Here is a 25,302-nt window from a genome sequence, read left to right as displayed (position 1 = left end):
AAAATATGGTTGTAAAAATAAACCCAAATGCTTCACTAGTCAATATAAATGTAAATAGAATAAACTCTCCAATTAAGAAAACAAAACGGAGGGGCGCCTGGGTGGCGCAGTCGGTTAAGCGTCCGACTTCAGCCAGGTCACGATCTCGCGGTCCGGGAGTTTGAGCCCCGCGTCAGGCTCTGGGCTGATGGCTCAGAGCCTGGAGCCTGTTTCCAATTCTGTGTCTCCCCCTCTGTCTGACCCTCCCCCGTTCATGCTCTGTCTCTCTCTGTCCCAAAATAAATAAATGTTGAAAATTTAAAAAAAAAAAAAAAAAAAAAAAGAAGAAAACAAAACGGGGAGAAGTGGATTCCACTAAGGAAAAATGTCAGGACCATAATACTTACAAAAACACACCTTACCTTAAAATATACCTGCCTACGTGCAGGAGGGCTGAAAATCAAGGAATATAAAAAGATAGACATTAACTAAAAGAAAACCATCTACTTCTGATCTCTTTCCATGGATGTTACCATTGGCTTATGAGTCCATGGCTGGAGATTTCTTACTGGTTAGAACTTCCACAAGAACATTTGACAGCTTTTCGTGTTCTGTTATTCTAAAATTAAGATGTAATTTTGTTTTTAATCCCAAATCTCTTTTATGGTCACTTAAGTTGCTTTCTAGTCCAAGAAACGAAATAGATACTTCAGAGCTATTCTCATCTTATGACGTCCTCCGTAGTTAATGAGTATTTCTCAGAACATTTGCTATTGTTCAAAATGGATATATAATTCATCTATACCAAGTATACAGAGCCAGGTAATTATAAATTCAATTTGAGATCATAATTTTAACATTGAGGCTCACAAAAACCTCGTGAGAAAAGCAACACAGTAATAGTAGAACGCCATGGAAATATAATTAAAAATAGAGTTACCTTCAGCTACGTCCCTGCCCATGATTTGAGTTCATTAGTTCTTTAACAATTATTGCATGGGTACCCGCTAAATGTTCAGAATTCTGAGAACTATATTTACGGAGATGAAAACAAACTGGAAAACTCTACCCACTTTCAAAGTTCATATCTAATCCATTAGAAGTTCAGGATGAATAAACATTATTACTGTAGAACAAAATGCTGTAATACAGACATAAAATTGTATAATAAAGTCAAGCCCTTGTTCCCAAAAGAGTTTTTTCCACATAGCAGCCAGAGTGATCTTTGAAAAATATAGTCAGACAAAGTTACTCCTCCATACATCCGTCTACTGGTTCTTTTTTTTCGATAAGAGTTCTTCCATTGCTAAGCTCCTCTTTGGTGAAGGGCAAGAGAGTAAATATTTTGGGGTCACACCATTTCTGTGGCATTTATTCAGCTCTGCCCTTGTGGCAGTCGAGCAGCCCCAGATAGGGCAGGAATGAGTGGGCATAGAATGTTCCAGTAAAACTTATTGATGGACTAGAAGCTCTTTGGAATATCCTTTTTTTTTTTTTTTTTGGAGGGAGGGAGGGAGGTTGGAAAATTGTTGCTACTGCTGATTTTGCTTCCAGAAACCTGACAGTATAAGCAAATTTGATAATTTATAAAACAGCTGACGGAACCATGGAAGTCTTCACAAGTCTTCGACTTTTTTTCCTCTGGCAGTCCATGTTGTTTTGATAACAGTAGCACAATTATTCTCTACGTTGCAGTTACAAGATGCATAAAACTCAGGGGTAGAAAAATGTCACTCTATTTCATAACTAAAATTATGTTCTGGACTCTGAGGTCACAGTTGTGCTTGACGGTTGTCAACCTTCCGGCGAGGTTTCTTTCTTTCTTTCTTTTTTTTAAGTCCTATTCAAGATTCAGCCCAATTCTTTTTGATGTACTTTCTGCAGATGGCTTCTGCTCTCTGCTCCATTTCCCCACGTCCTGCAAAGGGGACATAAGGGCGGCAGCGGTCCTGCTGTCATTTTCTGTGCTGTGGCATGCAGCTGTCACCATTGCAATCTGAACAGTGTTCTCGGTTGTCCCCTGGTTGGCTCGCCTCCATAGCACCCTGGACAGCCTGCAGCCTCCTGGCATCGTGAGCCTAGGAGAGTCAGGCCCCCTCTTCCAGTCCACTGACTCACTCGTGCGCCACAGTCCCCCTGGTGCCCACCCCACCCAGACCCCCGGCCTCTGAGACTGGAGTCCTAGCCGAGCTCTCAGAGAACTCCTGCCATCCTCTCTGTGTCTGTGGGTCACATACAAATTCCCCGGCAGCTGTGAGAATCCAGCGTTGGGTAAAGACCCTTGCCCCTCTCCCCTCAGGAGCTCACTCCTTCTTGATCGGATCCCTGCAAGTGAATATCAGCTCCTCCACTCCTCCCCCTCTTCCTCTACCTCCACGGGGACAATTTAGAAGACTCACAGGATGCCAGCAGGGCAAAGTCCAGGAGGTAACTGAGGTGGGCAGTGAGTTAACTGCCCTGTGACTGCCTCACACGTCTCCCATTATAATTCCTTCATACTAAATCTTAGTATGTTCCACTTTAACTGTGGAGCAGATAAGACCATGGGCTCTGCCTACAGACTCAGGTTCCTGATTTGCCACCTGTTTGCAGCATGATCTTCGCCAATCCTCTCGGTAACCTGAGGTCTCACTTTCTTCAACTTTAAAAATATGGATGGTAACTGCCCTCCGAGAGAGGTATCCCTCTGAGGATTAATGAGATCATCAATGTTAAAGTTCCTACCCAGGACCTGGCATATAGTAAGACCTTGCTAAATATTATATGATTCTTCTGAGATATTCCTACACGTTTATTGATTTATCTAAAAGGAGGACATAAAGGGCAAAGTAAGCTCATCTCCAGGAGACAACCAGTAAGGAGCTGGGGAAATGATCGGATGTAGTGCGCATCAGCCAGGGGAAGCTGTTTCAGGATCAGGAAGCACAGGGGGACCTAAGGCTGTTTCCTAGGCAGGAGGTGGGCAGGAGAGGGATGTAGGGCAGATCGTGAAGGGCTCTGTGCCATCACTACACACACACATATACAGGGTATATAATACTGATACGTGTATGGATTTATAAGGAGTTGGGTTACATGATCATGGAGTCTGAGAAATCCAAAGATCTACAGCCCACAAGCTAGATGCCTAAGAGAGCTGATGGTTTAGCTCCAGTCTGTATCCACCGATCTGGGAACCAGGACAGCCACTGGCACAGTTACAGTCCAGAGCAGGCAGGCTCGTGACTCAAGAAGAGCCAGTTTTTCAGTTCGAGTCCAAAGGCAGAAAACTGTTGCCTAAGCCCAGCAGTGTGGCAGGAGCTCTCCCCTCTGGTTTCCCTTTTTGTTCTATTCTGGAATTCACTTAATCAGTGGGTAAGGCTCGCCCACATTAGCGAGGGCAGTCTTTTTACTCTGCTTACAGGTTCAGAGATTAATTTCATCCAGAAATAACCTCAAAGAGATACTCAGAATAATGTGTGGCCAAACGTCTGGGCACCTTGTGGCCCAGTCAAGTTAACACCATCCTACATGTTTTCAAAGCTGTGGCAAGGAGGTCAGATGTCTGGTGAACAAAGGGCACTACCAGGAGGAGAATGAATGGGCCGGGGTGGAAAGAGGCACCGAGTTCTATTGCCTAGAGAGGTAAAGGTGGCAAAGGGGAAAGCAGGTCTGTGTATTCTGTAATTGATTTTGCTTTCCAGTCTGCCTGGTGGTTTGCCCATGTTAATCTCCGTATTTAATTGCCCCACATTGAGACACATTGTAATGCTGAAGGTGAAACATGAGAAATAGGAGCTTATGAAGTTTAATTCTCATACATACATTGTTATTCTTTTTTGAAATATAAAAGATCGTTTATCCTTCTCCTATTGTCTGCATACAAATTAAATGATCATTAATGGACTATCCATACATCAGAAAGCCTCTTTAAAATTTTTTAGAGTATCTTATGAATTTGAATTTTTCCACTTAATGTGGCTTTAATGTAAAATGTAGTCTTTCCTTCTAGTACAAGAGCAAAAACAGAAACCTTTTAGTCTTTCTGACCCCAGAGTATCGCCATCTACATGTTTGAGCTTCAGTTGCATGTGTCTCTCACCAGTAAAATAAATTTTGAAATACAGACTGAGAATATTTAAATCGAATGAGCTAAGAAAAATTAGGTCCTGATATAGTATTTAAAGTTCATGTCCGAAATACAGTCTTTGTCACATCAAATAGAATTCAAAATTAATTTTATGTATTTAAAGGAAAAAGTATACATTTTCACTTTCCGCATATTTTATTTAGAAATCGATCACACGTAACATCGTTGCCTTTGCCTAAGATTATTTTATGTTTGCTGCATGTCTCATTGTGTGAAAATTTTCATGATCAGAATTTCAGTGTTTAAGGAAGGAATTTTAACATGCGTATGAAGGAATGAAAGTACAATTATATTACACCTTTTAATGTGTTCAAACATTTTAAATGAGCCTCTTTTTTTAATTAATTAATTTCTTTTTTTAATACGAAGTTTATTGTCAAATTGGTTTCCATACAACACCCAGGGCTCCTCCCAACAGGTGCCCTCCTCCATGCCCATCACCCACTTTCCCCTCTCCCCCACCCCCCATCCACCCTCAGTTTATTCTCGGTTTTTAAGAGTCTCTTATGGTTTGGCTCTCTCCCTCTCTAACTTTATCTCTTCTCGGCCTTTTGGCTACGATCGAGTGTAGTATCTGTTCTTATCAGTTTAAATGAGCCTCTTTAAATCCAGATTTCCTTATATATATATTTTAGTGTTTGCATACCTAAGACGAATTAAACGCTTTATGGCCAGGACAAAATTTAGGAATGTTATGGAAATATCTCATTTGGAAATAAACCCAGTATTGATGTCCAATGTTTTTGAAATCATAGCATCATTTAATTTTAAAATATTGGGGCGCCTGGGTGGCGCAGTCGGTTAAGCGTCCGACTTCAGCCAGGTCACGATCTCGCGGTCCGTGAGTTCGAGCCCCGCGTCGGGCTCTGGGCTGATGGCTCAGAGCCTGGAGCCTGTTTCCGATTCTGTGTCTCCCTCTCTCTCTGCCCCTCGCCCGTTCATGCTCTGTCTCTCTCTGTCCCAAAAATAAATAAACGTTGAAAAAAAAAATTAAAAAAAAATAAAAAAAAATATTAATCAATTCTCAAAATCTCAGCAAACATAACAGCCCTTCAGAAGCTTGTCCGTTTCTGTAAAGCAGCCACATCCAATATAAGAATTAACTAGTGTTTGTGATAAGTGCATATATGTCACTGGATTAGAACGTGGCACAGTTTTATGTAGCAGGACCTCTCTTATCTCTGCTGGCTGGATGTGATTGCCACATGATTCCTGAGGCCTTACGTTAACACTCTCCAGGATAGTTCTCAACACAAGTGAGGAAGAACATTGAGAGACGGAGAAAGTAAGGAGAAAGGAAGATGAGAAGGAGCAGGGAGAAAGAGGAGGAGTGATTTAGATGGACTGTGACTTCGTAAGTGGATGGCAGATGGAAAATAAATGGAAGAAAGGACAATGCAGTGGAGTTTATGCAAAAACATTTCCATCTAAGCTAGTGGAAAAATGGAATTCATTACAGAGGCATGTGTGTGTTTTAGGAATAGAATATATATATATATACACACACACACACACACACACACACACATATATATAGGCATGTATATATATATAACCACACTTCCATTTTTATATTTTTAGCTAATTTTTACTTTTCTGTGCTATTAATATTGGAAAATTATACATATAATTGCAATAGCTATCATGGGCGTTTCAAAAGAATGTATTACCTATTTTCTTTGTTTGATAGATAAACAATAAAATGTTTTTTGTAAAGTTATGGTAATAAGGTATACATTTTTTCCCCCAAATTGTAATATAAGTATTTTTATCAAGTCAGTCATAACATCTCAATTAGCCAGGGGTATTCCACGATTAAAAAAAATATTTTTAATCTGAAAATACTAGCTGAATAAGGTCTTGATTACTACAAAATAGGCTTAAAATGTTAAAAAGGAGTACTTTGCTCTGAAGATCAGACCGTCTATTTTTATTTTGAGGAAGAAGTTCACGAGAAGCGGCTACATTCTTTCCAGCATGCTTTTGCCACACAAGGATTTGAGCCGTCCATAGCGGAATGTCCTAAATTACTCCCTGTGATTTAATACTGTTTCTTAAATATGGAGGAGCCTGTTGCCAGAGGCAGAATCCAGCATATATGCTCTTGTCAATATTTTCCTTAATATCCTCGAGTTGCGAGAGACAAGTGCCTGAGAGAATTTATATTTCTGCTTGAAAATGTTATTGATTTCAGGAGTCTTCTAAAAGTGAATAGATGGTGGGACCAAGTCCATTGTATGTGGTTTTCCTGCTAATTTCCAAACAATTACTGCTAACTATATTGATACCCTTTTAGTTTTGTTCTTGATCACTGTGTGATATTTCTGATTAACAATAACTACTAAAAATCAAGAAGTACAAAGGTTGGATTTTCTTACTGCGGGGCCAATCAAAGGCTAATGTTATTTAAGACGCATGCCAGAAAGATCGATAGCTCAGTGGGTAACATCTTTATCAGCTCACATTGCAATTCTCAGGGAGGATGCATCGCATGGCTACTCACATGGCTATTGACACGGCCGAGTCCTCACTGGCTGTTGGTCCGAGATAGTATTTCCTTGCTCTGGGGTTTCCCTATAGTTCACAATATGAGAACTGACTTCCATTAGAGCAAACAAGAGACAGAGACAGAGAGAGAGAGAGAGAGAGAGAGAGAGAGAGAGAGAGAGAGAGATGGGAAAGGGTGGAAAAGGAGAGAACAAGATGGAAGCCACTGTCTCTCTAGCAAATTTTGGAAGTAACGTTCCATTGTTATTGCCGGAAGTGAGTCACTATTTGTTAGAAGTGAGCTACGGGTGTAGCTCACACTGCAGGGGAGGCAGTTACACCAAGGACATGAATACTATCAAGGGTGGGGGGTACATGCAGGGCATTCTTAGAGGCTACTTACTGCATGGTGTTTGAATCTCTGTATGTAGGGTTCATAGATCACTAATCTTTGGTATTTGTATCAACCTTTTGGAATAAAAACAAGAACAAACACGAACACAAAGGTCTGTAGTTTAGTGCATTAAAACAATAACAATGTACATCTCTCGCATTTTTGTTGGCTAATTGGTTCCTCTGCTTCATGTGATGATGGCCTGAGCACTGAATTGGTTCAGTGTCCTCACTCCCATGCCAAGCAGTTGGTGTTGGCCGTAAGCTGGGAATTCAGCTGGGGCTGTTGCCCGGGGAGACCTGGTTCTCTTCCATGTGGCTTTTCCATGTAGTCTGTTGACTTTGCTCTCAGTATGTTTGCTGGGCTCCGTAAGAGGGAACAACCCAAGAGTGAGTGCTCCGAGGAAGGAAGCAGACACTGCCGGTCTGTTAACATCTGGCTTCAGAAGTCCAGGATGGCACACATTTGTGAGTGCAGGGGCCACCTCAGGTTCAAAGGGAGGGCACATAACGTCCACCTCTTGATGGGCAACTGTCATCTCTATAACTGGAGAAGAACAATTCTGCTGGAGAGCATCTTTGAAGACTGGCTACCTCAGTGTGACCCCTGGCTGTAACTATCCACGTACTTGCCACAAGCTAAAGGTGCTCACCCCATTCAGGAGCCTCCAAGTGTCACCTCTTATGACACAACTTGAAGCCTAGTATCCCGTCATCTATACATTGGGTCCAAGTGCAGATGACACGGCGTGTCAGCACCCCACTGGCACAGCTGTTCAGATGCAGCTCCCTGGGTGGCCAGACCTGTAAACTAAAAACTCACATTATCTGCGCTCCTGTCCATCTCACCCTCCCACCCAACGTGCAACAGTGAGACCCGTATGGAAAACCATAATTAGAAACCTCCCATTAGAGGAATATCGGGAGGTTCCCAGTACTGTCATTCATAGTAATTCTAAAATCCAGCCTGCCATGAGTTACCATTTCCTACGATTGGTAGCAGGAAATTTTCCTTGTTTGGGGCTCTTTCCCCTTGGGTGCCTGCAGTGGCTCTGGACTCTGGGCTCGGAGCTCTGATTTTGGAGGCTTCCTTCCCCCTCAAAGCAGCCCACGTTCTCAGGGGGTAGGCTTGTCGGCGTCCTTCCTGACTAGAGGAGGTTAGCACCCTGGAGGCCTCTTTCCATTTTGAAGTTTCTCTGCCCCTTTGAATCAAAGCTGGTATAAGAGTCAGCAGGACTTTGAGGTTTACTGTGTCACACAACATGATTCACTCCAGCTTGCTTTGGGGAAATGCGTTTAAGATCCTCTGAGACAGCTGCCGAGCTGAGGAGTCACCTGAGGTGCCCCTTCTCTCTGCAGTTAACCAACAGTCACAGAACTGTTGCGCTCTCCCGCAAAGGAGAGGGTCCACTGTCGGCACTCTGGATTGATTGCCCCCAACTTTGATTTTTACCTCTAGAATAATTTTCAAGTTGGAGAAGTAAGAAATAGACACATGATAATGGAGTCCTGAGTTGGCAAAGTCTCCCCTTGATTCTGGTGAAAAGTTCCTGTCACATTGATCTGTATCTGTACCTTATCATATGCACCTAAGAGAAAGCATTTGACACTCAGCTTTTTTTCTAGAAATCGCTTCAGTGAAACCCCCAGGTTCATGGACTGCATTGCCATTTTCCGTGTTACCCAGGCAACAGTGTCGCCACAAGTTCCACCATGAAATAACACAGGTGTCTGTAAAAGTCCAGTAAGATTTTTCTAAGTGTTCTTCCAGCCACCATTGGTAATTTTCTCAAGGGCTTTCTGACCTCCAACTGATTACCCAGTTCCAAAGCAGAAAATGGAATTCTTTTTCAGTGGAGGAGTAACAATGTCCATTACCATCAGCAGTGGACGAGAGCTCTCATCCCACACCCTCACAAAAACTTGATGTCAATCTTAATCTGTGTTTCTGATTAGTAACTGTGTAATGGGATGACATAGTTGCGTTAATTATTGTCCAATTGTTGAGTATTAATAAGATTAAGTAGCTTATATTATGTTTCCTGGACACCTGGATTTTTTCTTGTGTGAAATACCTGTTCAGAACTTTTGCCCATTTTATATTATGTTGTCTCTCACGTACTGTCAGTCTGTAGATACTCTGGATGTTAGGATTTGAATATGTGTTGATAATATCTTCTTGCATGTGTGACTCGAGTTGGCACTCACCTTCTAGCATGCTGCATACATCATTCCAGTGTCTTCTGGATTCTGTTGAATACAAGTGTTAGTTCCTTTGAAGAAATTGCTTTTCTTTTTCTTGGGCTGTTTTAAATATGTTCTGTCTCTCAACAGCTTTTAAAACTCTGAATAAATTGTCTCTTTAAATATTGTAATGCCCTCCATTTTCTTCTCTTTTTATAAATCTGGTGTGATTAGCATCTCCCACTCTGCCTTGATTTTTGCTCCCACCCAAAAGTGGTATGTGGGGTCATATGGTGATTATATTTTTAATTTTTTTAGGAACTGCTGTAGTGTTTTCCATATGCACTGTACCACTTTACCTTCTCACCAACAGTGCACAAGAGATTTGGTTACTTCACAACCTCACCAACACTTGTCATTTCTATTTTATTGATAGTAGCCATTCTAATGGGTATGAGGTGATATCTCATTGTAGTTTCGTTTGCTTTTCCCTAATGATGAATGTGTGATATTGAGCATCTTCTCATGTGTTTATTAGCTATTTGTATATCTTCTTTGGAGAGAGGGATTTTCAAGTCATTTGTCCATTTTTGAATCATGGGTTGTTGTTTTTTTGTTGGTGGTGTTGTCGCATTTTAGGACTTCTGTACCCATTCTGGACATTAGTCCCTTATCAGATACCTGCTTTGCTCATTCAGTGGATTGACTTTTTATTCTGTTGATATTCTTTTGATGCATAAATTTTTTCGAGTTTCATGAAGTCCAATTTGTTTATTTTTTTTTTTCTCTTGTTTCCTGTGCCTTTGGTATCATATCCAAGAAATCTTTGCCAAAGTCAGTGTCATCAAGATTTTAACCAATGTTTCCTTCTTAGAGCTTTATAGGTTTAGGTCTTACATGTAGGTCTTTGATGTATTTGACTTAATTTTTGTACATGCTAGATAAAGGTCCAAAGCCACTATTTTGCACATGAATATTGAGTTTTCCCAGAACCAGTTGCTGAAAATGCGGCCCTTCCAACATTAAATGTCTTGGCACCATTGGCAAAAATCACGTGACCGTAGATGAGAGGATTTCTTTCTTTCTTGTGTGTCACTTTAGCTCAAATATTATACACAAAGCACTGGACGGAAGTGGGGCTAAGGCAAAGAGACTGGCTAGGATTCTGGTACCCTAAGGTGAAGAAGGCCAAGAGTAAGAAGACCATGGTTCACTGGAAAGGGAGATTAGTAGTGAGACATTTTACAAAGACTATTTGAGAGCTCTTGGTATTTTTTTTTTTTTTTTTTTTTTTTTTGGTGAAAGCGAAAGTGTGAAGGAGTCAAGTTAATTTTGTTTTAGAAGTTTTCAGCTCAGGTAATCAGGAGAAGTCTAGTGATGGATAAAATGAAAAGTCTAGAGGAATAAAATTGATAGAATCCCCCATCAATTACACTCGCTGACTAAACAAGAGAGACCTAATTCTCTGCTTTCAACTTAAGAATTCTGATATTGATTTGTATTGCTTTAGACCATTACTTTGGGGAAATCTTGCATTATTTTCACACCTCTTAATGAAATAGCTTTAGTGCTCTTGTATTTGAATGACATAAAAATGAGCAAAGGGAATGCAGATTTATCAAGTGTCTCAATAAACCGCTGAGTCTTTAACTGCAGTTTCAGGGGGAAGCGAAGCATTTAAGGTTTGGTAACATAGCACCAGCTCTACAGTTTCACAAATATTTTTTAAATGCCAATGGAAAGAGATGTCAGTACAGCACTATTAAATGTTCTAAGACTTACATTTCAATAGACACATCGAGTTGTCTTTGACCTAGGCCGGAAACATGGATTTTTTTTTTATGTTTTTAATGTTTTATTTATTTTTGAGAGAGAGAGAGAGACAGAGCATGAGTGGGGAGGGGCAGAGAGAGAGGGAGACCCAGAATCTGAAACAGGCTTCAGGCTCTGAGCTGTCAGCACGGAGCCCGACGCGGGGCTTGAACTCACAAACTGTGAGGTCATGACCTGAGCCAAAGTTGGACACTTAACCAACTGAGCCACCCAGGTGCCCCTGGAAACGTGTTTGATTCTTGCAACCCTTAGATGACAGATTTGGGTCCAAGTGGACCCTGACAGTCCAGCTCTGTCTGGAGCTCCCACATCTATAATTCTTTCCGGGCCTCAAGATGGAGGCTAAACTTTCGAGAAATAATTCTTTCTCAGAGGCCAAGGAATTTAAGAAGCCGTAGTCTGATTTTCTTCACATGGGTTCAGAACTAGTGTCGACTGATCCCTTGTGTTCTCAAGTGAAATGCTCATTAAAAACCACCGGTTTCAGCCACTCATTCCAACCTTAGGAATTGCTGTGATATTGGAGAAATTAGTTCCAGGGGGACGAAAAGAAATGCAAGAAATGCAGATGAAATGATTCAGGATTTTTGTTTTTGTAACTGTTTAATCCCCCTGTACTTAAATGGACCGAAGTTACCTGCTAATGAAGAAGGAAGTACATAGTGGGCTCTCCAGTTCTGAGACAGGTGCCTGCATCTAGAAGCCTCTGAAACCTCCAGCTGTGATACTAGGTATAATGCTTTTTGTAAATGGATTCATACATATTCAAATGAGCTCAATTCTACCATTATCTAAAACTAGGGTATAGATTCTGAGCTAAATTGACATAAAAGGGCTTTTTATACCTAGTATATGTTGTCGTATGTTAAAGGAAAAGTGGATGTCTGGGCATTTACTGGGTATCTGTCCTTATTTTGATATTTGTAAATATGCATCAGGAACCGCATTATGAGTTTTCTGCAGGGATTCTCCATCTTACCTCAGGCATCTGAGGAATCGACAGTAATTCTTCATGAACCCCCAAAGCTAAGATGCTTTCTACTAGAAATAAGTACAATATGCAGAATAGACAGTGAGGTTACACCGTGGGATTTGACTTGTAAATATGGTTTTAGAGCAACAATAATATTTTAGGCATGTTTTAAAAAGTTTTGAAAAGTTTAGGTATTACTATATCCATTTACCACCCAGGAGCTAAAATTCTGAAGTGTACATGAACAGAATAACGTATAGAGCACTTTAGGAAATCTGTATCTTATCCGTTACCTGGCTCATTTTCGTAAGTTCTCTGCTTTGGACAGTTGATATTTCTACCCTAATTTATTAGAAAAGAGGCAATTGATACCTTAGAAGGTAGAATTCTCTCAGGAATCGGTGCTGCCTCACACAGGTTTAGCATCATTCAATGTTTCTGGTGAATTCTTCCTCATGAAACTCCTATTTGACCTCCTCTCTGATGTTTTGTATGTTTCGGTTTTGCTTTTAGGGTCGTTTCCTCTAACATAATATGGTTTCAGAGGGTTTTTCTTCCATGTTTTACTGCCTCACTGGAAAATCATTTTGGGTCCTCTTAACCTCAGTCACCCCACATGAAGCGTCACACACACGTGGCTTTTAGAAGAAGTGCGTGGCTGGGTTTTGTGGGTTCAAAGTGCAGAAGGATGGCTAGAGTTCACTGATTCTGACCTGGGTCAACCCCCCTTGGGGGTTCAAACTAGGACACGCTTCCTTTCGAAGACAGAACATAGTAGCTCCAACTCTTCGTCCGGATGGGCGACAGTTCGTGCTGTTATGTCATCCCCTGAGCATCCCCAGGACGGATCAGGGGATGAATCACGCATGCTCCCATGAGAATCTCCTGGCAGGGCCAGCGCTTGGCATTTTGCATTTGTTCTTTCCCCCTCCCAGCCCCGCGATGGCTCCGCTTGCCCATGTGCACTGCTAGCCCCTGGCATAAAAACTCCACAGTCCTTGCCAAGGGCACCAACAGAGGACGCTCCCACGGTCTCCAACTAGAGGCCATTCCAGCTCCATTTAGAACCGGCTAAGGCTCGTCAAATCGAGTGGAAGCACGAGCAGTCTTGTCTTAAAGCTACACGTGCACGGCTTGCTCACCTTTATTCCGTCCGCGGCATATTTAGTTAGCTGTCACTTACAAGGCTTTCTCACGATACTTGCATTGCTATTTTCAAAAAAGGTTTGGGAAAATGTAACTTTTTCTCGCGTACGTATTTTTTTTTTTTCACTTTCAGTGACAATTTGTTTAGCTTACAGTGGCACAGCGGGATAAAAGAGGCTGATGCGAGGATAATGCCATCCCCTAGCATGCACACACACACACACACACACACACACACACACACACACACACACAACTTGTGGTGCCACCCGCATGTTCAATTCTTGGCATGTTAGAGCCAGGAATATCTTCCTCCTCGGTAGCCGAGTATCACACCTGCTAGCCCGGGCCCAAACTCTCAAGTTCACCCACAAGACGTCATTTCCTGCTCCTGTCTCGTAGGTTTGAGCCTCAGAGGCAAGTGCCATACTCCCTGTCATAGTATTTGCTCCAAACTCTCCTATGGTCAAGAATCCTGTCCCTCCCTGATTACTATGAAATAACATTTTTTTTTTGTAAAAAAGTTCTTTTATTTCCATAGAGTTGACACACAAGGCGACATTCGTTCCCTGTGTACAACACAGTGACTCGACTTCTGTATACGTTATGCCACACTCACCTTCGGCCTAACTATCACCTGTCACCGTACAGCTCTCCTACAGCCTCATCCACTGTACTCACTCCGCTGTACCTTTTGTTCCTGTGACTTACTCCTTCCAGACCCAGAAGCCTGTATCTCCCCTGTGCGTACTGATAAGCATTGCTGAGTGTTGGGAAAACGGGAAACGTGAAGTAACCGAGAAAGAAGAGGGCGTTGGGGGTGTTCATTTGCTGGGAGGGTCCGCATTTGTTGTGCCAGCAAGAAATGCCCTATTACACCAGGTCTATGAAAAAGATGGTTCGAAAGATGGACTCATTTATTTGAGGTTTCATGTGATTTAGGAGGTACTTAGCTGGATGAGCGAACAGGGGCTTCTGGGAGAATTCGGGGGGCGGGCGTTGCTAATGATCAAGAACTTGCCTGGTTTCCTTTGTTTTCAATATGGAAACACCAAACACGTTTTGGACAATTGAGGATTTTTTTTTAATTGCCTTCCTTACTCTTTTGCTTTTCTGAAGATTTCTTCTTCCCTTCGTCCTGCAAGTTTTTTTTTGTTATTCTACATGGCCAATGCATTTTCCCCATAGAAGAATATTGCTATCCTGTGACTATCTATCAAAAACAAACCTTGCAAAAGCCTGTTTAACGCGAGCACGAGCAAAATCAATATTCTTTGCATACATTTTGTAAAAGAGAATTCTGTCTTCTCAGTTTATTTAAAACTGTGAATACAAGCATCATGAGAAAGCTTCCTGTGTTACAGCTTAATAAGTAAAATGAGGAAACAAAACTTCTGTATAAGCCATGCAAATATCGATAATATATTAAAGGGCTTGTAAAATTGTTTCCTGAAATTCTTTAGGTTTCCATTTCTAAATCCCATATATGAGTCAATTTTATGTTAAACCGGAAGTCATGATATGCAAACTTTGTGCCCACCTTACAACCCTTGGGAAGAGAAACTCTATTGTGAAGTTGTAACTGCCAGCCTCATACTTATCGATAACAGTAACCTTGGGAAATGCTTAAAATATTATACTATGAGTTCTCTGTTAAAGTAATGTTGCTTCCAGACAAGACTGAAAGGAATCAGATTATTAAAATAATATGTTGATGTAAGCTATTTTAGTACTGCACTGTCAAGATTTTTTGCAATTGCTTTTAAAAACGGCATCTTAAATTCAGTTAACTGATTGCAAAAACTACAAAGTCAGTATTTTTCAATCTTGAGTAGGAAACAGGGAGCCAACGCTGAGATGGGTCACAGACAAGGAGGGAATGCTAGAGACAGCGACCTGGCCATTGGAGTGGCAGTTAGTTTCCATACGAGAGCTGATTGAATGCAGATATACCCACAGATATCACAGGACTTTCCAAAGTTAATAGACGTGAGACGTGGAGACATTATATAGCTTATGACAGAATTCAGGATGTGTGAAATTATGGAAGCTTGAGGGAAATATTGATTAACTTTCTCCAAGATGATCCTGTTGGGGAGTTGAGCTGTGCCTTGCAAAACATATCAAAGTATCGAAGTTGAGTTTTATAATCAGAGGGTTTTATAGTTCTATTTACATGACCAGGTCAGGCAATTACATTCTTCCATAAACTGTTGTTAGAAGAATACCACTGTGTTTTGTGATATAATGGCATCCATGAACTGGAAAAAGCCTAGACCAACCACATTTTCAGCTCAGGAAAAATACATTCCAGACATATTGAATGATTGGTTTAACATTGTACGTTAGCTATAAAACTTCTAGGTTTCAGCTCAAAACAAGTTGCATTTTCTATAGTAATTGAACCTCCATTTTGTTCATTTATAAGACGAATATGCCTCTGACTTGACTCAGTTGTCGTCTAATCGGGTAAATATTCATTTACTGAAAGTCTGTCTACAATCTGGCTGGCATCGTGGAAATCTCTTTCGAGTATGAAATAAATGCATCGCATGGCCCTGAGTTAATAAATTGCAATTTCGAGTTTTGTCGCAAGAAGGCGTTGACCCACGATACAAAGGTGGGTTTGGCCAGGACAGAAGTTCTGCAATATTTTGGTCTTAAAACATCTGTCCTCTCAGGAAACAACTGAAGACTTCATAGGGCTTTGGCTTATACGGCTGTGTCATTCAGTGCTCATTACAGTAGAAATTCAAGCTAATAGCATTTTAAATTTCTATTTATTAATTCATAGAAAAATTACACTAATAAACCTATTCTGTGTTATTTTAAAAGCATTTTAACAGCATCGATTGAAATTAAAATATTAATTAATAAATATTAAAATAATACTTAGAAGAATTACATTGCTTTATGTTTCTGGAATTCTGTTTAATGTCTGGCTTCTTAGAAGACAGCTGGATTCTCAACATCTACTTGTTCATTAAATGTGTTGCATTGTGTTCTTAGGGTTGAAGTATATGAAGAAAATTCAGTCTCACAAGATAATGTAGCTGCAAAAGAGAAGAGTGTTTTCATAGACTTTTCAGATAGATTCTACCTCAAACCTCAGAAAGTGATAGCTCCTTAAAGGTTAGTTGTAGTGAGGAAGGTGAAACCATATCAGTGATTTTTTTTTGTATTCTGTTACATTAATATCTATCTTTTTTTTTACCCATGCCTGAGTTTTTAACATTTGACAGTTAGTGGATCACTGATTTACAGATCTTCCAAATGTTGACCCAGTCCATTGTTGCACACCAAAAATTATATTTGCACATTTAGTCAACAGTCACATTTGAAAATGTTTTAAGTATTGAGAAGCTGTCGGAAGCCCAGTGATGGATACGATTTTCTTTGCTGGAAGCTTGAATTTTATCACTGGCAGCAAATATTATCAGTTGTTTTCCTTAAAGTCAACAGATTCACTATGTTCGTTCTGCAGAAAAGACAGGCCCTTAAAATTTTAGATTAAAAACAGTGGCAATTTTTAGTGCTTTGCCAAGGAGATTTTGAAATAAAACAGTTCTTTGCCCACACAAAGGTGTAATGATGAGTTATACAACGAATACGAATGGCTGTGGTTTGGTACCATTGTCTTGAATCCTGCTGAGGCATCAGAAGTTTTATTTACCATTGCGTTTGCAACGTCAATGCAAATGTCAACACAGATGTTCCGGCATCACTCAGAACATTCAAAAGTTTGCTAACAACTGGAATATTTCAGCACTACTTGCATTTGTTGGCAAGCAGCTACTTAGGAGGCCTTTGGTGATTGGTTCACGCTGACGCTGATGAATTCGAGCAAAAGCAGCGGCTCAACCATGTCTGAACATCTACTTGTTGCCCAGAAGTAAAATTCTGTCGACAAGGTATTAACTCTTTCTTCTCGTGTAAGGCTAAAACTTGAAATCTCCAGGTGGTTGTGTGGCTAGAAAGCAGTAGAGTCTGCTGACTTCTTTCTTTCCTGACTATTCATCCAGTAGATATTCAGCAGTGGTCGCTTTGCATTGCTTCCCGAGGCCCCTCATGTCTCGTGTGAGCCACTCCAGCCGCGGCAGGACAGTGACTCCCTTTGCAACAGGCTTCAGGGCCTTTATCATTTTTAGTTTCAAAAGGGTGCTAAAAGATCTTTTACCTCTGAAAAAGGCTGATTAGATCTACATCTCAAATATTCAATACTTTTTAGAACAGTTGTTGATCTCGAAATAATGTTGCAATCAAACTGCCACGATAAAATTGCCAGAAAATATTTTTCTGCCCCAATCACAATAAAACAAATGATTCACATGTATGAAGCTGAAGGAATGATGGCTTTTGTCATGATTTCATTTATTATGTACAGCTGTCCCTTTTAATGTGGAGTCGACCTCTCCTCTTCATGAGTAAGATACTTCTTTGGAATATTAGTGTCATCCTTTTCTCCAGTTTTAGACATAGACCATGGAATGGTGGTGGAGAAAGTCAGCCTCTCGGTCTCCTTCATCTCTGGCAAATGTCCCTCCTCACGGGAAGAAGAATATTACAAATATATTTCTTTTATTGCAGGGGAAATATTGAATTTCAGAATATTCATACATTTAGATACAGTTTTTAAAACTAGAAAAGAAATTTAAATATTTTTACACATATACGTAATTCTAAAATAAGACAGAAAATGTCCTGAATTTTGGTTGTGCTTCCATATAAGTTCAAGACGTAATTCTAGATTTCTTTTTTTTTTAATTTTCTTTTAATGTTTATTTATTTTCGAGAGAGAGACAGAGCGTGAGTGGGGGAGGGGCAGAGAGAGAGGGAGACACAGAATCCGAAGCAGGCTCCAGGCTCTGACCTGTCAGCACAGAGCCCGACGTGGGTCTCGAACTCACGAACCGCGAGATCATGCCCTGAGCCGAAGTTGGATGCCCAACCGACTGAGCCACCCAGGCGCCCTGAGACGTAATTCTAGATTTCAGTATAACAATGTGTTGGACAAAAATCAGGTTGCAGAGATTACAGCGGGGAAAATTAAAGCTAGCCCAATAAAATCCTTGAGAATAAACGGGATTAATCTCTAAAAATGTACATCACTTATAGCCTAAACCCACTACCTTGGAGTGTTCTTGAAAACACAGGCAAATATTTTAGTAACCGTAATAGTGATGATGTCATCACATATCATGTCTGGAAACTGCCATACATTCCCGAGAAACTGAGAATGTGGAACGGTAACATTTTAGCAGTAGTATGAACGTAGTTTGACTTTTGCGGTAGAATAAAAAATCGAAAAGCTCAGTGATCTCAGGTAACTGAAGTTAATTCTTGCTTCTGTGGTCTAATCAGAGTCAGGGAAGAGGCAGTACAGCACATCTTCTTCCAGGAGCTGAAGCTGGTGCAATTCCGCACCTTCACTGGGTGGCTTTGAGGTGGACCGTGGAAGACGGAAGAGGGATTTTTTTCCGGTAGTTTTTGTGAGCTCAGCCTTCAAGTGAAGTTCAGCCACTTTGTCCACATTTCATTGGGCAGAACTTGGTTCCACAGCTACCCACAACTGCAAGGGAGGTTGGAGGGAACGGAATCAGCTGGGTGCCCAAAAAGAGATTTGGGTTTGGTTTAGTAGAGATTATTCTCTCAAATACCACCTAATTTGATAATTTACTGTGAGACCCTCTGGGAAAGATGTAGTTATACGTGTAGTAAGTATGTCAACAGTATAAGAAAATCAACCTCATATTAAGTAACTATTTTTTTATATATACACAAAGAAATACGTTAGATTCAATCATATTTATGGGGCACCCACCATGCTCAAGCAATGTTCTAGGTCTTGGAGAGAGAGAGAGGAACAACAGGTAAGAAGTCCCTCAGAGGGTGTGCTTTGTTATAGTCTGGTGGGAGGAGGTGGCCAATAGAAAAGCAAACAAATAGAGGTGTCTGGGTAGCTCGTGGGTTAAACGTCTGACGCTTGATTTACACTCAGGTCACCATCTCAAGGTTCGTGAGTTCAAGACCTGCCTCGGGCTCTACGCTAACAGTGCAGAGCCTGCTTGGGATTGTCTCTCTCTCTCTCTCTCTCTCTCTCTCTCTCTGCCCCTTCCCCACATGCTCTTTGCTCTCTTTCGAAATAAATTTTAAAAAGCTTAAAAAAAAAAAAGAAAAGTAAATAGTAAAACAATAGTGGATTTTGATCAAAGAAGTGGTGAAGGGAGAAAAGAAAGTGAGAGGCAGGGCTACTTTGGAGAGGCTCATCCAGGAAGGATTTCCGGAGAAAACAACACTCCAGTCATGAGATGAAGAAGGAGAAAGATCCACCCACGGGGTGGTAGTTGGCGGGGGGGGGGGGGGGGGTGGACAGTACAGGCAAAGAAGAGAGCCAGGTCACATACTGGAGGAACAGGAAGTGTTGATGTGTCTTGAGAGGAGACAGCAAAGTCAAGAGCAGGCAGTGCATTGGGCCAGGGGGTCAGGGGCAAGGGCACATGGAGAATTACAGTCCTTTCAAAACAGCTGTGATTTTATTCCATGGGCAATGGAATGTCAGGTGAGTATCACGATTTGATTTATATTTTTCAAAGCTTATTCGGATTGCTTAGTGGAGAACGGATTTGGGGAGATCCTGGGTAGAAGATGGCTTTCCAAGTCTAGCTTCGTTGTGCTTCTGCATAATAATTTCTGTCATTGCCCCCAAACAACCTGGGACCAAAAAATCAACCTTCGTGTTCTTAAATTCAGTCTAGGCTGCTTTAAAAAATTATTGTGTTGTTTATTTTCTGTGTATTTTGCAGGTCATGGGGGCCATCTGTTATTGTCACTGTGAAATTACTGATGGCTAACTGGAATGAAAGTGCAGAAACGATTTTTTTCCTAAAGTTTTTTTTTCTCCCCCCCCCCATTTTTTTTTAACCATCAGCACTCTCACCATTAATACAAAGACAAAAATAAATTTTCAATTCCCAGAACTGGCATTTCTCTCAACGTTGCCCGACATGAATTATAAAAATGACAAATGTTAGCCTTCAAACCAGAAAATAGAATACCAACTACCCTTCCACAAGAATCACAAGAACAGCCACACAAGGCTGAAACATTGTAATCAATGATGACAATTATTAAGCATTATGCAAAATAGTAAACCCGATATAATGAATAATAAAGAATCTGGATAACTGAGGTGGGCAAGGTTGGTGTAAAAATAAGGAAAGATATTTGGTGTCTTCAATACCAAGAATACAGCTTAATGGTGACAACCAATCTGAGTAATTCTGTACAAAACGTAGTTCTTTTATGGTACAAAGTAGATAATAAATACACATTTTTAAAGAATAACCAAATATCCATTAATTTAGACGAGGGAAAAAAAATTACTTGGGGGTATCCTGATCCAAACTGACTAGATCATCGTCATTTCTGCTTCCTTCATAAAGATTGCAAATACTTCTCCCTCCCTCCTTCCTTCTGTCTTTTCCTTTTTCTTTTTTTCCTTCCTTTCTTCTAAAAGGTAAGAGGACTGTTTTCAAAATAATTATACAAAGAAATTTATATCTTGATTCAAAATGTTGGGGCGCCTGGGTGGCTCAGTCGGTTGGGCGGCCGACTTCGGCTCAGGCCGTGATCTCGCGGTCTGTGAGTTCAAGCCCCGCGTCGGGCTCTGTGCCGACAGCTCAGAGCCTGGAGCCTGTTTCAGATTCTGTGTCTCCCTCTCTCTGACCCTCCCCCGTTCGTGCTCTGTCTCTCTCTGTCTCAAAAACAAATAAACGTTAAAAAAAAATTAAAAAAAAAACACCCCAAAATGTATTATCACATTATAATTGTGTTCTACGATAAAGTATGTCTAAATAGTTGACATAACTAAATTGTAGCCTGGCTAATCCAGGCCGTTTAGTTTCAATATATCAGTACGCATTACTGTTTAACAAAACTAGGAAAAAAAAACCGTAATGAAGATAAGTACTGTAATACAGTCAGCCTGAAGCCATGGGCCTCTTGTATCCAAGGATAGACACATACAAAAAACTGCCCTTGGATACACACAGACATCTATGCACACACAGCCTTGATATCCAGAAATAATTGCCTCCTGAGAGTTGCTACCCTTTCATATTTCAGTCCTCGACTGTTGATGAGCAGTGTCTCCCAACATATTTCTAACTTTATTAGATTTTTAATTTATAGCCAATACCATAGTAGTAAAAAGAAATTAAATGTCAAAGTCACCTTTTAACTTGGATACCATGTGTCTCCAAGAAAAATCATAGCCTTCATGCCTTTACCCATAAGTTAAGGAAAATCCAACTCAAAGTGACAGGTTATAAGGACGTACATTGTTGCAAAAAGCAAAAGGCCCAGAGAAGTGTGACTATGGAGCAGTTGAAGAGGGTGCACCAGTGAGATCCATAAAGACTCATGGTTCTCCATGGTTCCATTCTGCTCAGCCTTAAGAGTTAGCATCTTCTCACATTAGTGCCTGCCAACCTCATAAGCTGACCACCATGCATGACCCCAGCGGGTCCCCGTACAAACCAGACCATGATGTGAGCCAGAAAACTAAATACACCCTGTTTCTTTTTGTTCTCGAAGAAACTTTCCTCAGAAGCCTTCCACTAGGCTCACCATTGTATTTCACTGGTTGCATACTAACCTCAAAATCAATTTCAGGATATGGAATGAAGACCACCGTTCTTGGCCTATAACAAGTAGGCCGCTTCTGAGACTTGTGATAAATCAAGCTTCCCCCAAGTACGTGAGCAGACAAGGACACATACCTGGCCCTGGGGACCTGGTGTGAGGGGAAAGGCAGGGAGAGAGCCGGGGTTGAGAAGGCACAGCAGACTACTGAGAAAAACTTGGGGAGCTAGCATGGAATAAAGAGGGAAGAGGGCTGCTGGAAACAGGATGATGCCGTTCTGCTGGGGGAGAGAGGCCCTCGGTTTCACAGCTTAACTCTGTGCTCCCGGTATTTCAATGGCAAAGAGATTTGTGTCCCCAAAATTTACAGAATTGGTTAAATCAGACAAAATGACCGTATGTGTCACAGATGGAAGTTTATTCAAAGCCTCACTTACCTATGGATACATTTTGCAAAAACAACCAGTGTCCGATTGTGGAGTCCAAAACGGTGAGCAGTATTTCCATTTGACGATTGCATGAAGAGTGGCCTTGGAAGGTCTTGAAAAGTGGCTTCTTGCGTATTGACGAAAAACCCTGTGGTAATAGTTGGGTTTTATAAATTAACATTTCGGTCTTAACATTACCATGCAGGCTTTTATTCGGCCACTTAATTTCTCTTAATCTATTTCTTGGCAGATTCCTGAATAATCTAATGGTGTATTACTCAACATCGTTTTAAGTAATAAATGCAGAATAAGACTAATTATCTTTTTCTCAATTTTTAAGATCCTGACTTTAAGGACCTTGGCGTTTTGAAACCATTACCAGGTTGGTAACGTAGATATTCAATAATGTTCAGAGGTCTCTGTTTTCTGCTCTGAAATATACTTTTGGTTTATTATTCAAGCTCCATTTCTATATGTTTGTTTGGCGTTTCGTTATTTAGCATGTGAGTTTGAGATGGGCGGCCCAGAAGGAATTGTGGAGTCTGTACAGATTATGAAGGAAGGCAAAGCTTCTGCCAGCGAGGCCGTGGATTGCAAGTGGTACATCCGGGCACCTCCACGATCCAAGGTCAGTCTTAAGGGGAAAACAGATTCGACAGTCAGCTTGGGAAGTGTCTGCAACATGCGCGGCCTTTAACCCACCGGTCGCGCTTAGTAGGTTTCAGAGTGCGATCATAAGCTGTCATTTTTCTTTCGGTTTCGAAACGCAGCCTGTCTTTCCCCATCCCAGGAAACTTTCGATGTCATAAATAACATGGAGAGGGTGCTGAAGAGGGCATTTGATCACCTGCCCAAGAGGCTGTAATGTAACTGCCCCCCGCTGAAAAATGGATTGAAATGCTATCTGTAAGCTAAGATTCTAAGTATAATTACACATACGCTTTTACTGTCAGTATCTGCACTCTGTTCTTGTTTTAACCTAAAATCCTATCTTTGGAAGAAATTGCCCAAGACTTGTAAAATCATGTATCTCTGGCATATAAAATACCTTATGATAAGGCTGGGGGTCTGTGCCCAGGCAAAGAGACCAGCCAGGTCTTCACCTCCTCTTACCCTCCTTTCTCTCTCTCTCTCTCTCTTTTTTGAAAATTTTTTAATGTTTATTTATTTTTGAGAGAGAGACACACGGTCTGAGTGGGGAGGGGCAGAGAGAGGGAGACATAGAATCCGAAGTAGGCTCCAGTCTCCAAGCTGTCAGCACAAGAGCCTGATGCAGGGCTCAAACTCCTAAATCGCCGGATCATGACATGAGCCAAAGTTGGACACCCAACCAGCTGAGCCACCCAGGCGCCTGTATCACGCTTCTTTCGATTGTCGTTATGAAAAAGTATTGCTGCATTACCAAATCCTCCAATTTTTTCATAATGTGGCAGGAGTTGGAATTTTATGTAGGTTACCTTGAGTTTTAAATGCTGGCAATACTTTCTTTAAATTGTTAATGTATATGTTATGAAATTAAGTATATTAGAGGTCAGATTCAAACCCAGGCCACTATTTTGGAAATACTTCTTTAGAACAACCATATTTATCCTACTATTAAGATATGAAGAAATACTGGGAATGATTTTGTGTCAGTCACTATCACAGGTGGAGACTGTCGATTATTTGCTTATCCTCCTCTCTTTATTGTTATTCCTCAGTTATATTGTTTCAATCAAGCATTATTGATTTATTGGGTTTGTAGTTGACTATTTATTGAGCTTGAAACAGTTGGTTATTTCGTTAATAGATTTTGTGGCTCTGCAAAATCTCGAGCACCACGCTGGAGAAATGAAAAAAGCGTGTCGGCCACTGTCCTCATGCTTCCAGTTTAATTCTTAGACAAATATGTAACCAACTAATCCAAGGAATGAGACAGGGTTGTTGAGGTATTTATAAGGTGTAGTAGAGAGCGGGAGAAGCGCGTGTATACCTCGGAAGGTAAGTCACACGTGGAATCAAATTCCGCCAGGGTCCACTGAAGTTTAATGAAAAACAATATTGTATCAGGTAGACAAGGTGGGAGGGCTCTCTAGGTAGAGGGAATAGCCATCAGTGTCATAGAATCATAGGACAGTGAGCTTTTTTTAGGAATTGAGTCATTGAATGTGACCAAGTAGAACATGAGTATGGAGGTGGATGGTGAGTCTTTAAGTCAAAGGGCTCTGTAGGAACCCTAAAGAACTTGGATTCACCCCACTAGCATTAGTGATACATGCAAGAGTGTGAAGCAGGAAAATGGTGTGATCAGATTTGCATTCTGGAAAGGTAGGTTTTCCTTGTGAAGTAGCAACAGAAGACTGAACACTACAGGCAGAAGACTCAGTAGGAAGATGTGGCAGTGATCCCCATGGTGGTGATGATCTCCATGGTGGAGGTGATCCCCATGGTGGAGGTGATCTCTACGGTTGAGGTTGAACTCCACAGTGGAGGTGATCCCCACGGTTGAGGTGATCCCCATGGTGGAAGTGATCTCCACGGTGGAGGTGATCCCCATGGTTGATGTGATCCCCATGGTGGAGGTTGATCCCATGGTGGTGGTGATCCCCATGGTGGAGGTTGATCCCCACGGTGGAGGTGATCCTCACGGTGGAGGTTGATCCCCACGGTGGAGGTAATCCTCACGGTGGAGGTTGATCTCCACGGTTGAGGTGATCCCCATGGTTGAGGTGATCCCCACAGTGGAGGTGATGCCCACAGTGGAGGCTGGTTGTGACAGTAGACAGGTAAAGGAAATAGTCACGATAGAAAAAGGAGAATTTGGTGGCTGGCTATCCAGGATGAGGGGAAAATAGAGTGATCTTGAGGAAGCGTGTTGGCTTCCTTCACTTGACTTTCCTGTCAATGTGTCTCTGGGGTCTGCGTGCAGTGTGAACGTGCAGCACCCTCTCCCCAGACTTCCAGTTACGGAGATTCAGAGCCGTGCTCTGCTTCCAGTCTTTCCACCGGCAGGTCTCTTTGCATTTGTACAAATCTTTGAAAACGTTTGTTGTATTATGAAGAAAGACACAGTGATCCCTCCTTAAAAAAAAAAAAAAAAAAAAAAAACCAAGACTGTTCCCAACATA

The 25,302-nt window shown here is 41.2% G+C and overlaps 1 protein-coding gene and 1 pseudogene across 7 annotated transcripts in view; both read left to right on the top strand.

Moving 5' to 3' along the window:
* The window catches only part of NETO1 (neuropilin and tolloid like 1), a 130,154-nt gene that overhangs the window by 45,279 nt on the left and 59,573 nt on the right, over window positions 1–25,302 (top strand). For all 7 annotated transcript variants that reach the window (XR_015242648.1, XR_015242647.1, XM_086683221.1 and 4 more), the window contains exons 5-6: window positions 22,536–22,577; window positions 22,696–22,823. Coding sequence is in view for 5 of the 7 variants with exons in the window: in XM_086683221.1 (XP_086539347.1) it covers window positions 22,536–22,577; window positions 22,696–22,823 (170 nt within the window). In the remaining 2 variants the exon portion in view is untranslated. The remainder of the gene's footprint in view (window positions 1–22,535; window positions 22,578–22,695; window positions 22,824–25,302) is intronic.
* On the top strand, window positions 4,644–4,775 carry LOC112868455 (U2 spliceosomal RNA; annotated as a pseudogene).

The sequence above is a fragment of the Puma concolor genome, chromosome D3, assembly GCF_028749965.1.
Source record: "Puma concolor isolate L17-30 chromosome D3, mPumCon1.1.hap2, whole genome shotgun sequence".
Lineage (NCBI taxonomy): Eukaryota > Metazoa > Chordata > Mammalia > Carnivora > Felidae > Puma > Puma concolor.
Note: the sequence above shows the minus strand (reverse complement) of the source record. Positions and strands in the feature narration are given on the sequence as shown.